Raw genomic sequence first — 11,911 nt, 5'->3', positions numbered from 1 at the left:
GCGGGGGGCGGGGCTCGGCCGTGGCCCCGCCCCCGCCGCGCGCGTGACCTTGGCGAGGCGGCGCGCGCGGTGCCTCGGCGGCGGCGGCGGCGGCGAGATGCGAGCGGCGGGGCTGCGGCGGCTGCTGCCGCTGCTGCTGCTGGCGCTGGCGGCGGCACCGGGCGGCGGCGGCGCTGCGGCGGCGGAGCAGGGCGGGCTGCCGGCGAAGAAGCTGCGCATGGCCTACGCCACCGGGCCGCTGCTCAAGTTCCAGATCTGGTGAGGGCGCCCGCCAAGATGGCGGCGGCCAAAATGGCGGCGTCCGCCGGGCCGTCGCCTCTGCCTCCCTCGTTCGTTTTTTTTTCCGTTCCTTTCCCTCAGCGCTTCGACGCTCTCGCTCGCTCTTGTCGTCCGTGGAGGGGCCACCCCCAGGGCCGGGCCGGGCCGCCCCGGGCGACCTGTCGGGACGCCCGGCCCTGTTGTAGCGTAGGAGGTGGGACGGGGCCGCGGGCGGCGGCTCTTTCAGTGGGTCCCACTCTACGGCCACCCGCCGTAGAACCGCGCTTTTCGGGCCCTTTAATGCCACGTATGGCGTTGTGCTAGTGCGGGACTAACGTTTGAGAGGAGTCGATGTCTTAGCAATGGCTGTAATTTTGTGTTTGTTTTGATTCAGTGCCCGTATTGCAGTCGGTGCGCTCGGGCACCATTGCACCATTCCGGGGGTGTTGCCGATGGTGCCAGCAGCTCCGAGCAGGGTTGAGGCGAGCCCGGCCCACGGAGCCTGTGTGCGGGAGGAAAATGCTCAACAGGCCCGGAGCACTCGTCACCCCGGTCCGGCCCTCGGCGTGGGCAGGGCCGGGGGCGGCCGGAACGGCCTGAGCCGGGCCCTGCGGCTCCACGAGGCACCGCAGAAGCACTCGGGGGAAAGTGCTGGGTTTGGGGTCTTCGACGGTTTTCCCCAGTTTTATAGAGGCGGCTGCTGAATGGCGAGGCAGAGGACAGCTCGGGAATATTTAACGCCTGCCGTTCCTGTGTCATGCAGACGTAGGGGTGGCAGGGAGCTACACTGCTGTCTGGGCAATCCCAGAGAGGGCTTCAGGCGCCTCTGTGTGAAGATTTTTTTTTAATTTTTTTTTTGGTACAGAGCAAGGGATTGCTTACATTGACTTCCTAAATTAATCCCAGTTTAACAGATTTTTCCAGGGAAAGTGAGGGATTTGATGCCCAGTGGGTGTTTCCATAGCTCTGTGTCTGCTGGGACGTGGAGCAAACTAGTGTCACACCCAGGGCTTACCTGTTGGGATTTGTGATGTGTAATTCACTGCAGATCAGGTTTTCTCTGTGCCATAAAAAATGTTAGTTCTGTATTAACTTGAGAGGGGTTATGAAGAAGGTGAGTGCTGCTCAGCAGCGGCTGTGCTGTGCAGCCCTCGAGCTGTGGTGACAATGCTGTGTGTGTTCAGTGTCTCCTGAGGCTACAGGCGGGTGTTTGAGGAGTACATGCGGGTCATCAGCCAGCGGTACCCAGACATCCGAATCGAAGGGGAGAACTACCTTCCTCAACCTATCTATAGGTGAGCGTGTCACCTCCTGCTGTGTTCTGTCTGTCTGCTTTCTGTTGGTTAAATGCATTTACACTGAAATAATACTGAAAATGTAAACTTAAGGGGATTTTCTGTTGCGATTCCATGCAGGCGTGGTGATTTTCTCCCTTCCAGGTAGCTGCCTTAGTTTTGCATACAGGTATCACTATCTGGATATCTGTATGATGAGGCCTGTCATATCCAACCTAAAATAAATTACGTAGCTGTTTTTTGAAACAGTGAATTTTCCCAGCATTTCTTCATGCTGTAACTTCAATTTGTTGCTCAGGCTTGTGCACTTAGTGACAAATCCCTGTAGCGGGCTATGGACACAGAGGAAGGGAAAGTTGAATTTTAATATCTGAATCAGGGAGAGCTCCCCTCAAGGAGGAGGCTGCCAGAGTGGCCTTTGCTGCAGCTGTAGGGGGAAAGCCCAAAGAAATTCAGAAAAAGACAAAATGGTGTTATTCCTGTTAGCTGAAGCAGCGTGCCCACGCTGGGGAGCGGTGCCATAGTTACCGGGTGGCTCCTGGAACACTCGCTGGCCCCGTTCCTGCAGGGTGGTGGTGGTGGGAGGCTGCGGGGCGCAGTGCCTCAGCGTGGGCTGGCTGTGGGGAGTTCTGCACCACGGGAAGTGCTCCACAAGGAGTGGTGCCCGTCACTTAAACATGTCTGTAATACGGAGCAGCTTCTTTAGAAACTGAATCTTTTATCCAGTTCAGGCATATGTAAGTTAGAAGCAAAGTCCCATTTGAGGTCTACTGAGGAACAAAAGAATCTGTCTATGGTTTACAGGAAGGTATTTTTCTGGGGTGCTGTGCAAAAGCAGGGCCTTATTGGGGGTGTTGCTAATGTGTGTTGCTTTTTTGTTGTGTTGGTTTGATTTGGTTTGGGGTTTTTTTACAGTGAGATAAACCTTCTTGGAAAGTTTTGTACTTCCCCTGAAACATTTGATTGTACACTGTCAGGATTCTCCTAGTGAGGTGAATTACAGTTGTGTATGGTGAAGTAGGAATGGAACTTCTCAGTGTGTGTGTGTTGTCTCCAACAGGCACATAGCATCCTTCCTGTCTGTCTTCAAACTAGTATTAATTGGCTTAATCATCGTTGGCAAGGACCCATTTGCTTTCTTTGGCATGCAAGCTCCAAGCATCTGGCAGTGGGGCCAGGAAAACAAGGTAAAGCACATGCTTCTCTTAGTCTGAAAAAGCAGCTTCAGAGTTACTTCATGAGGGTGCTCTGTGCGTCCCTCCATTCTGACTGATTTACCTTTCATATGCTACAGCCTTACAGATGAATAATTCTGACCAATTGTGCTTTATGCTTTTGACAAACCCAGGTGTGCTTCTATGATCTCTTTCCAAGCTGCTGTGGTTAACGTGCTGACAAAGATGATAAAAGCTTTTTATTTTTTAAGGCTCAAGACTAGCATTTCAGGCCAGTATTGTTGATGTTAAAATTACAGCTTCTCTTCTTTGTTGTCTCATAACTGTTTTGCAGTTGATGCTTCCATCAGACTCCTGATAGATTAGGAGCAGTTAGAAGGGCATTAGAAAAATGAAGTTGAAATTGTTGTGGGTGTTTTTGGAGAGCAGACTGGCAAGACACTGTGGGAGAATATCCCCATGAGTCAGTACTGATGATGCCAGCAGGTTGAGGGTATTGTAGTCTGATTTAGAGTAACCTTATTCCAGATTTATTCCACTAAACTAAAATATACAGACCTTCAGGCTGGGCTGCCCAGTGCCCTGGGTCTTTCTCTGCCAGTTTGCATGCCCAGAAGCTGCAATATTTGCAGCTGAATTAAACGGGCCGGCTGCGGGGCGGAGCTGCTGTCCCTGCGCCAGGTTCTGCGGTGCTGCAGTGTCACACTCGGTGTGAGTGTGCCCGTGAACAGGAAAAGGAAATTAGAGAGGCGCTGGCAGTGAGGGAGGAGCTGCACTGCTGAAGATGCTATCCTCTCCTCCTTAGTCACCCACACGCAGAGAAAATTCCAGATGAAGAGCTTGGAGGCGTGCAGGAGAGTCAGTGGTTCCTATGCACATGTGACTTGCCTTGCTCTGCTGTTTGTGGCTGGGCCCTTGGCTCTGTGATCTGGAGATTGCTGTGACAGTGACAGGCTGTGTCTGGGAACGTGTGTTCCCATGTCACACTGCCAGCCCCCCTGCAGCTGCTGTGCTGCGTCCAGAGGTGTGCAGAGGGCTGCAAGTCGAGTGGGTTTGGAGCTGGTCCGGTGCTTTTCTGGGGAGGGCATGGTCTGTGTAAAAGGAGGAAGGGGTGGGGTCTGTAGGTGGGAATGTTCCTTGACTAATCACAGAGGGAGTTCAGAGGCACCCGTGAACAACAGCGGGTGTGGCTGACACGGTGAGGTGTGTGTGGATCTTTGTCCCCTTCCAGGTGTACGCCTGCATGATGGTCTTCTTCCTGAGCAACATGATTGAGAACCAGTGTATGTCCACTGGGGCTTTTGAAATCACTTTGAATGGTAAGCTGAGACTTTGTTTGAGGGCTCTCACATATACACATGTGAGAGCTGTGGGATGAGGAAAATGAGGGATTGTGTCAGGAAATTTATGTCCCAAATGTGATGTGTGGAAGTTGCCATCCATTTGGATCTTCAGATGTTGTCTATCACAATAAATGACGAAAATCATAGAAGTCTTATAAAGCAATTTTTACAGATGTCAGATATTCTAGAATAGCTCTGTAAAAACTTACTCAGGAGGATATTTGGTCCCTTGGAATAACTGTGTTGTATTCTTTCTTTGTGTGAGATGTGCATTAAATAAGAAACCATCAGCTAGGGGCATGTACTTTCCAGTTAGATGCTTTCCCTGTCTGTTCTGCAGTGTACTTCAGCCTTGGAATCCTAAAGAATCTGTTTCTATTGTGGGACTATCAGTTCTGGTTGACAACAGTACTGATTTTTCAGGTTGGAAGAAACTGTCAGTGGATATTTTGCACCTCTCCATGAGTATGATACACTTCCAAATGGAACCATTAGACACTGCTCTCCTAGTTGGGCTGGGATTCAGCATAGCCAGAGGTTGAAAGCATTGGTGATTCAGATGTTTTCTTCAGCATAGATCAGTACCAACTCACAGCTTCCCAGAGTTTCTTAATTCCATGTCTGCACTAGCTCTGCCTGTTGCTGATGCTCCCGATGTAATGGTGCTTTTTCTCCCGTGTGTGTTCTGTGCTAGATGTCCCAGTGTGGTCTAAGCTGGAGTCTGGCCACCTCCCTTCCATGCAGCAGCTTGTACAGATCCTTGATAACGAGATGAAGCTCAATGTGCACATGGAGTCAATGCCCCATCATCGATCATAGCCCCATGGATCAGCACTGAAACTTCTCGTAAGTCTCCTCCAGTCACCAGTGCGTGCCCAGGTGGGATGGGCACACTGGAGACTGGAGTTTAGGATTGTGTGTTTGTTCAGTTAAATGTTTTTCTGGAGAATCGGCTCCCACAATGTTAAACTTCCACGTGTGGTGTCACTGAGGTTGTTTGGGTGGGAGGATTTGGGATGTGGCTCATTCTGCCTGTCTCAGAGCAGGAAGCTGGCATTCCATGAGGCAGAACGTGCTACTGCAGGCAGAAGGCCTAATATCAATGAAGTGTGTGGTGCAGAGATCAGAAACACTGTTAGGTGCCTTGGAACAGCTTCTGTGCAGGGGATTAAGGTCTCCCTGGCTTTTAACCCAGTTGAATTCCACAACCTTGGGGAAACAGGATGCTGTCCTGTTCCTTGCTTAACCCTGCAGAGCAGGACCTTGTCATGCTCCAGTTGCTGTACTGCCCTGCCCTCTGCAAAAGCTCCACAGCTTTTGGTAGCACAGGTTCCCATCCTGTAGGTGTTTCATGACAAACCACTTCCACGTTCGTGTGTCACGTGTGACTCTGAAAATGCACAGCCTACGATTCCGCGTCCTGGGGCTGGCGCGGGGCGGGCGTGGGCCGGGCTCCCTGCGGGCGCTGCTGTGGCCCAGGGCTGCTCCCGCTGTAACCCGGGTGTCTCTCCACAGGCGTTGGGTGGTGGTTCCCAGGCCGCGTGCTGCAGACCCATGAAGGCCTGCACTGAAGACAGCTGCTGTTGGTGCAGGCTGGATGCCTCTCCTGCAGCCACGTTGTGCCTCCTGGACAAACACTCAATGAGCCCTGTTTCAGTGCTGGCCGGTCCACACTGCACAGCCACGAGTGCAATAATACTGTATAGTTTTTTTAAGACTTCATTCGACCAGTTCATAGATCAGCAATGCAGGCATTACTAATGGTAACTTATTTTATATTCATGTTTCACACAATGGCAGATTGAGTTGATACCTAATTTTTCCTTGGAAAAAGAGAAGTTTGTTTAATCTGTTGTATTTTATATGAATTTATGTTCTTTTTGTAGTTTAAAATGAAGTTATAGGAGTGTCTGATAATTGTCCTAAACTGTTGAGTAATTGATAGCTGTCTATCAAATCTCTTTAATGTGGTTAAAACAGGTTTGTATATTTTTCAAAATCTATGGCAGAGTCGAACAGTGCATTATATACTGAATTATATAAGCAAAATTATATGCTGAATAGTTACATCATTTGGTGACTTTGGTGAAAATTAAGATCAGCTACTCTTTAATCATGTGGGCCAGCCTCAGCAGTTCTTCCTTGGCCATTTGAGCGATGAGCTGGGCCTTCCTGCTGTCCTAAATAGAACCCAAGAACATTAATTGAAATAAAGAGTTCCCATTTCCTGTGTGAAGTACCTTGTTTGTCACTGATGGACATTCTTGGAACTGCAATTGAAAAACTGCATAAAAAGCCAACTTTCCAAAGTTACTGACCTTGTATTTGTTGTGTATAAGCCCCTGAGAACCTCCAGTTCGGGAGGGGCACATAGGGTGTGGCCTTTTCGTTCAGGCACCTGCCACAGTTCAGGTGTGGCCTCCCTGGTGGAAGCTGCCCAGTGAACCCCCAGTTTCATTAGCAGCTCTGAAAGGCTGGGAGGTTCCTCACTGCTGCCTGCAGCACCACTGACAGCTCTGTTTGCAGTGCTTGAACCAGAACCCATCCCAGGCTGCAGCTGGTGCTCTCTGGAGTCAAGCATAGGTGATTGCTTTGGGCATGCTGAGGGCATTTGTTGCTCTGCACAAGGAATGACCTTGCCTTGTACTGCAGCCGGCTGAGCTGCCGTGGGCATGGGCACTAGGAACACTTGGGGCATTCCTCTGGTGCCACGTTCTTGTCAGGAGTGGCAGAGCAGTACCTGTGTGGGTGACCCTAGCAAACACCTGCCTGTGTACCTGTCCCAAGGCCTGGCTTGGCTGTGCTCTATCTTGTGCCTTACCCAAGGGCTGAAGTGACTACTCAGCCAGGGCTGGATGCAGAAGGGAGGCTGCTGAGGAGCAGTGCACTGCTGTGGAGCACAGCACTGCTCTCCCCAAGCAAAGCCCTCTTGTGCCTCCATGACCAAGGTGTCGTCAGTGCGGGCTGCTACAGCCTGCCCTGAGCAAAACTCACTTGGGGCTGTGTGGATCAGCCCTGGACTGCCCTTAGGAGGAGAATCCTTGCTGAGCAGACGCAGGTGCCACAGCATCGGGGACTGTCTCTGCCTCATTCTGCCTTACACTACACACACACACTGATCAGAGCTGCTGTGCATTTACTATTGTCTTGATGGAGCTGCGCAGCTCCTCACTTATGTCAGCAGCCATGCAGAGCTCCAGGATCTTCACAGCCTGGGTCACGAGGTACATGGGCGGCTGCATTTTGTTCCACTGCTCAGTGTTGGGGAAGTTGAGGCATCCACGCATCCTGTCGAAGAGCTGCAGGATCCTCACCCGGAAGGCGAGCAGCAGGAGCTCATCCTCGCCCAGCTGGGCTGGAGGAGGCAGCTGGCCGGCGGCGCTGACCTGCACAACAGAGCACACAACAGAGCACACGTGTGTCAGCACAGCCACCCGAGCCCACAGACCTGCCCCGGGACAGGAGCCTGTGGAGGACAGGAGCTGCCGTGCTCCCTGCCCACAGGGATCATAGCCCTTCTCCCTGCGGCAGAGCCAGGGTCACCCTTGGGGATGTAGCCAGGGACCTGCCTGGCGGTGGAGTTCCGCACTGTGGCCCCTCGCAGAGAGCTGGGGCTGGCAAGTGCCCCATGCCCATAGGAGTGGTAGGGATATGTGCACCTCCACGGCTTGCTTTTTGGGGAAGGAGCATGGGACAGCATATCCACCACGGGATAAGGCAGATGGGAGCTTCCCTGGCTGCCCCGCTCCTGCTGTGGGGAGTGGCTCAGCACAGGAACAGTTACCTGCACTTGGGTTCCCATGTTGAATTTTGCTTGTTGCCCCATGGCGAGGAAGGAGACGAAGATCTTGTCCTGGGCCAGGATCCTGACTCCCACGTGGCAGTTCAGGGAGATGAAAATGGGGCTCAGTGGGACGTGCGGTTCTGGTGACAAGTTCGGCCACATCCACCTTCTTACCCTGTTGCCTGCTTGGTCCAAATACTGCCCCCCCTGGATACTCATACTGATCCTAAAGAAAGGGAAATGGAAGCTCTGAACCCTGTAAGCTCCTGTGGCAGAAGGTCTTTCATTTCCCTGAGGGATGGGACAGAGGCACAGCAGGGGCAGAGTCTGTCCCCCACCTCTCAAAGCACAGCTGGGTTGCCTTGCTGCTCTGGGGGCATCTGAAGCAAGGCCCATGAGCTGCTGAATTTGTCTCTTTTTGGATGCTATTAAAAATACCCTTTCTGGCCTCTGAAATGTCGATACACAGAGGAGACGGCAAAGCTGCTGAACGCACCACTCATCTCCGTTCCGGTAATAGCATGTGCTCCTGCCATCAGACTGAAACAGTGCTCGGATTTTGGCTGTCTTCAGCTCATCTTCCTGTACTATGAGACTGTGCTGGTCTCTCTCCCGTGTAATGATGATGGCCAGGTTTCCAGATGGATAGCTGCTGCCAGGTAAGGTGTTTGTAACCCTCTGCTTTACTTGGTTGGTCTGTTGCAACACGCTAAATACTCCTGGGTATGGGGTGTAAAGCCTGATATATTACCCAGAGCACTGTGTTAAAGGTGTGCTGGGTCTTGGAAGCTAGTGCTCACTGGAGCTTCTAGCTGCTCTGAAACCTGTACCCAGGAGCTGTGTCAGGTTTCACTGCTGCTGCTCCTCAGAGTGAGTGGGAGTGATGAGCTGGGTTGTAATAAAGTGGACTGGGACACACTTAGAATTAGTAACAGCCCTGGACTAATGCAGGCAAGTGAGCCCCGTAAAGGATACAATAACTGCGAGGTTCCATCTGGGAGCATGGTAAGGAATTTCTTTCCATTTTTGTAGTACTTCTGCACCAATTTAGCTTTCCCCACCTAAGATTGGAAGGATAAAATGGATGAGAGCAGTCTGGCACAGCTGCCCTTTGAAAATGGGCACTGCCAGGCTCCAGCTGCTCGGAGCCCTGACACATCCAAGGTGCTCCCGTCACTGTTGGCTGCAGGTACTTGCCTTTTTCCCCAGAAGACTGAAATCGTAGCTGAGGACGCTGCAGGACATGGGCTTCGTGTCGTGATCGGGCTCTTGCTCGGGCTCCTCTTCGGGCTGGGACTTGGGCTTGGGTCTGGGCTCCTTCTTGGGCCTGGGCTTGGGCTCAGGCCCGGGCTCCTTCTTGAGCCTGGGCTTTGGCTCAGGCCCAGGCTCCTTCTTGGGCCTGGGCTTGGGCTCAGGCCCAGTCTCCTTCTTGGGCCTGAGCTCTGGCTCAGGCTCATCCTTGGGCCAGAGCTCCGGCTTCTCCTTGGGCCAGGGCTCTGGCTCAGGCTCCTCAAGCTGGGGCTCTGGCTCGGGCTCCTCCTCGAGCAGGGACTCTGGCTTGGGCTCCTCCTGGAGCAGAGGCTCCGGCTCGGGCTCCTCCTCGAGCAGGGGCTCCGGCTCGGGCTCCTCCTCGAGCAGGGGCTCCGGCTCGGGCTCCTCCTCGAGCAGGGGCTCTGGCTCGGGCTCCTCCAGCTCAGGCTCCTCCGGCTCAGGCTCCTCCTCGAGCCGGGGCTCCGGCTTGGGATCGGCTGCTCTCACAACAGGCACTGGTGTCCCGCCTCCACTCAGCTTTAAAGACTGGTCAGCCAACTCTGTGACCAGGTGTCTGTTCTGCTGCCTGGAAAATAAAAGTGTTGTTGACACTTCATGTATCATGTTTGGAATGCTGCAAGTAGTTGATATCCCTGCTTTAGGAACACAGTTTCTGAATCTGTTTTTCTCTCTGCTCACAGTTCCAGTTAACAGGCAGCAGAGTGTCACCAAAACACTCATACCGCAGCAGAAAGGAATTGTACCTACACACAGATTCCATTGAACAGACTGCCACTGCAGTGGCATCAGCTCTGCTGGCCGGAGAGCTGAATATTATAATAGGGTTTGGATCAGGATTTTATGTGAACGAGAAGGGCAGATGCCCACAAGATCAACAAAACAGCTCATCTCCAAAAATATTTTCACTATTCTTGTGTAGCTTGCTATGAATCTGACAGTGGGACAGTGGTTTATTGTGTGCTCTCTACATAGGAGGCACTTGCACCCTCGGACTGTGAAGGACTCTCAAGGAGACCAAACGTTTACTTCCAGGTGTACTGATTCAGTTTTCCCTGTGGCTTAGACTTTCCCTGTAGGCTTAAACTCTTGCACAAGCTTTGGGTCTCCTGCTAAATGGCTTGAGAACTTGGAGAGTTCTTGTGTGTGACTCTGGAAACTGTAATCCAAACCTAGTTTATGAAGCGAAACAGAAATACAGACTCCAGCTTAGTTTCAGTGCCAGAGGTAGAAGCTACACCCAAATACTGTCCCTTCCTACAGCTGTGGGGGGTTTTGGCACTACCTGTCTCTAGATAGTTTGTCTGTCAGCGCTGGAATTAATATTTCACTTAGCACTTGCCTTGCCACCTCCTTGTGCAGCCTGGCAATAGAGGAGCCAGGAGGGACCAGAGGTAATCTGAACTTCCGGTGCCTAAAGCAAAGGGTTTTCTTCTTTCATCCCTCTCCCTGCAGTTTCTTAACTCTCCTTTTGCCCTCAGAGCTCCCTGTTCATTACTCAGACCTGATCCCCAGTTCTCCCAGTACCTCCAGTTCTCTTGCTCCTTTGACAGCAGCAGGTTGGCTTCAGAGCCGTCGGATTCACAGGAGCTGTCAGCTCTGGGAAGGCTGCTGGCATCCTCGAGCCTCTTCCTCTCGCAGAGCTCTCGGCTGTGCCCGCAGCAGAATCTCTGGAAGGCAGGAGAGCGGAGCCGTGAGCAAGGGCCGCTCCCCAGCACACCCCTCCCTGCGCGTCCTTCCCGCCCGCTTACGCCTCCCTGGTCCTCGGGGAGCGGGAACGGCCTCTGCAGGTTGCCACAGTACTCCCGTGTCGGCTCAGAATTCTCCTCTGCCTGCAGCGATGGCGGGGAGAGTGGGAAAGAAGGACGCGGGGTACCAGCCCCCAGATCAGCACAGCGAAAGAGAGCTCTGCTCAAAATGCGACAAATGGGGCAAAGCACCTAAGGGCACTCAGGACAGATCCGTCTCTGGGATATCTTGGGACAACTTAACTCAAAACATTAGGTTCCCAAAACCACCAAAAAGAAAAGCAAACGTGTTGTAAATAAATCAATAAATGCCCCAAAAGAAAGGGAATGACTGTGGTATTTATGAGCTCTGCTCCTTCCCAGGGAAGCTGAGAGCACAGAATACTGTAGCTGATGATTTGAATGCATTACAGAGAGAAAAAGTGATATCTGCAGTTGTGGGAGTTTCTGAGGAAGCACTAGCAGAATTTGTGATACAGAACTGGTCTGTCACGAAGGGGGTCCTTTGCGGGCTCGGCAAAGGGCGTTGGTTCCATGTTTTCTACATGGATCCGTGTGAACGAAGCAGCGGGAGCGCCCAGCCCCAACTGACCTCGTGGTGAACGTTTGCCTGTGGGGACTCGAGTCTGCAGGCCAGGAGGGTGAGCAGGCCCGCGGGGTTCGGCTGCGGGCCGGCCGGAGGTGTCTCGCACCGCGGCTCTGTGGGGCGGCCTGTGTCCTCGGCGGGCTGGGGCAGGCTCGCCGCACCGCCGGCCCCATCGTCCGCCCCTCCGCTGGGCTCCGCGGCGCGGCCCGGCCCGTCCGTCCCTCCGCTGGGCTCCGCGGCGCGGCCCGGCCCGTCCGTCCCTCCGCTGGGCTCCGCGGCGCGGCCCGGCCCGTCCATGCCCGCCGGCTGCGGCGCCGTCTCCAGGGCGACGCTCCGGGCGCGGGGGACGCCGGGACCGCGCGGGCGGCTCCGCCCCCGGATCGGGCCGCCCGGTACCCGCCCCGGTACCCGCCTGGTACCCGCCCGGTACCCGCCCCGGTACCCCCTCGGTAC

General features: G+C 53.5%; 2 protein-coding genes across 2 annotated transcripts; one reads left to right on the top strand and one right to left on the bottom strand.

Moving 5' to 3' along the window:
- Positions 1-35: 35 nt before the first annotated feature.
- Positions 36-6,307, top strand: SELENOT (selenoprotein T). The gene is made up of 6 exons (XM_063408561.1): positions 36-258; positions 1,443-1,553; positions 2,614-2,740; positions 3,960-4,047; positions 4,766-4,917; positions 5,587-6,307. The coding sequence occupies exons 1-5, from the start codon at positions 98-100 to the stop codon at positions 4,888-4,890; spliced, it is 612 nt and encodes a 203-aa protein (XP_063264631.1). The 5' UTR covers positions 36-97; the 3' UTR covers positions 4,891-4,917; positions 5,587-6,307.
- Positions 5,945-11,876, bottom strand: ERICH6 (glutamate rich 6). The gene is made up of 8 exons (XM_063408555.1): positions 11,465-11,876; positions 10,876-10,956; positions 10,652-10,794; positions 9,053-9,692; positions 8,831-8,916; positions 8,352-8,504; positions 7,856-8,081; positions 5,945-7,457 (listed from the first exon to the last, which is right to left on the bottom strand). Exons 1-8 carry the CDS (start codon positions 11,753-11,755, stop codon positions 7,191-7,193), a joined length of 1,887 nt encoding a protein of 628 aa, XP_063264625.1. The 5' UTR covers positions 11,756-11,876; the 3' UTR covers positions 5,945-7,190.
- Positions 11,877-11,911: the final 35 nt, after the last annotated feature.

This window comes from Prinia subflava, chromosome 11 (assembly GCF_021018805.1).
Source record: "Prinia subflava isolate CZ2003 ecotype Zambia chromosome 11, Cam_Psub_1.2, whole genome shotgun sequence".
NCBI lineage: Eukaryota > Metazoa > Chordata > Aves > Passeriformes > Cisticolidae > Prinia > Prinia subflava.
Note: the sequence above shows the minus strand (reverse complement) of the source record. Positions and strands in the feature narration are given on the sequence as shown.

Excerpts from the sequence above, each read along its gene's own strand:
- ERICH6 (XM_063408555.1), bottom strand. The coding sequence starts at position 11,755 with ATGGACGGGCCGGGCCGCGCCGCGGAGCCCAGCGGAGGGACGGACGGG. Across the intron at positions 10,795-10,875 it reads TCCCCGAGGACCAGGGAGGC|AGATTCTGCTGCGGGCACAG; the intron begins GTAAGCGGGCGG and ends CCTGCCTTCCAG. Across the intron at positions 8,505-8,830 it reads GATGGAACCTCGCAGTTATT|CTATCCATCTGGAAACCTGG; the intron begins GTATCCTTTACG and ends ACCTGGCAGCAG.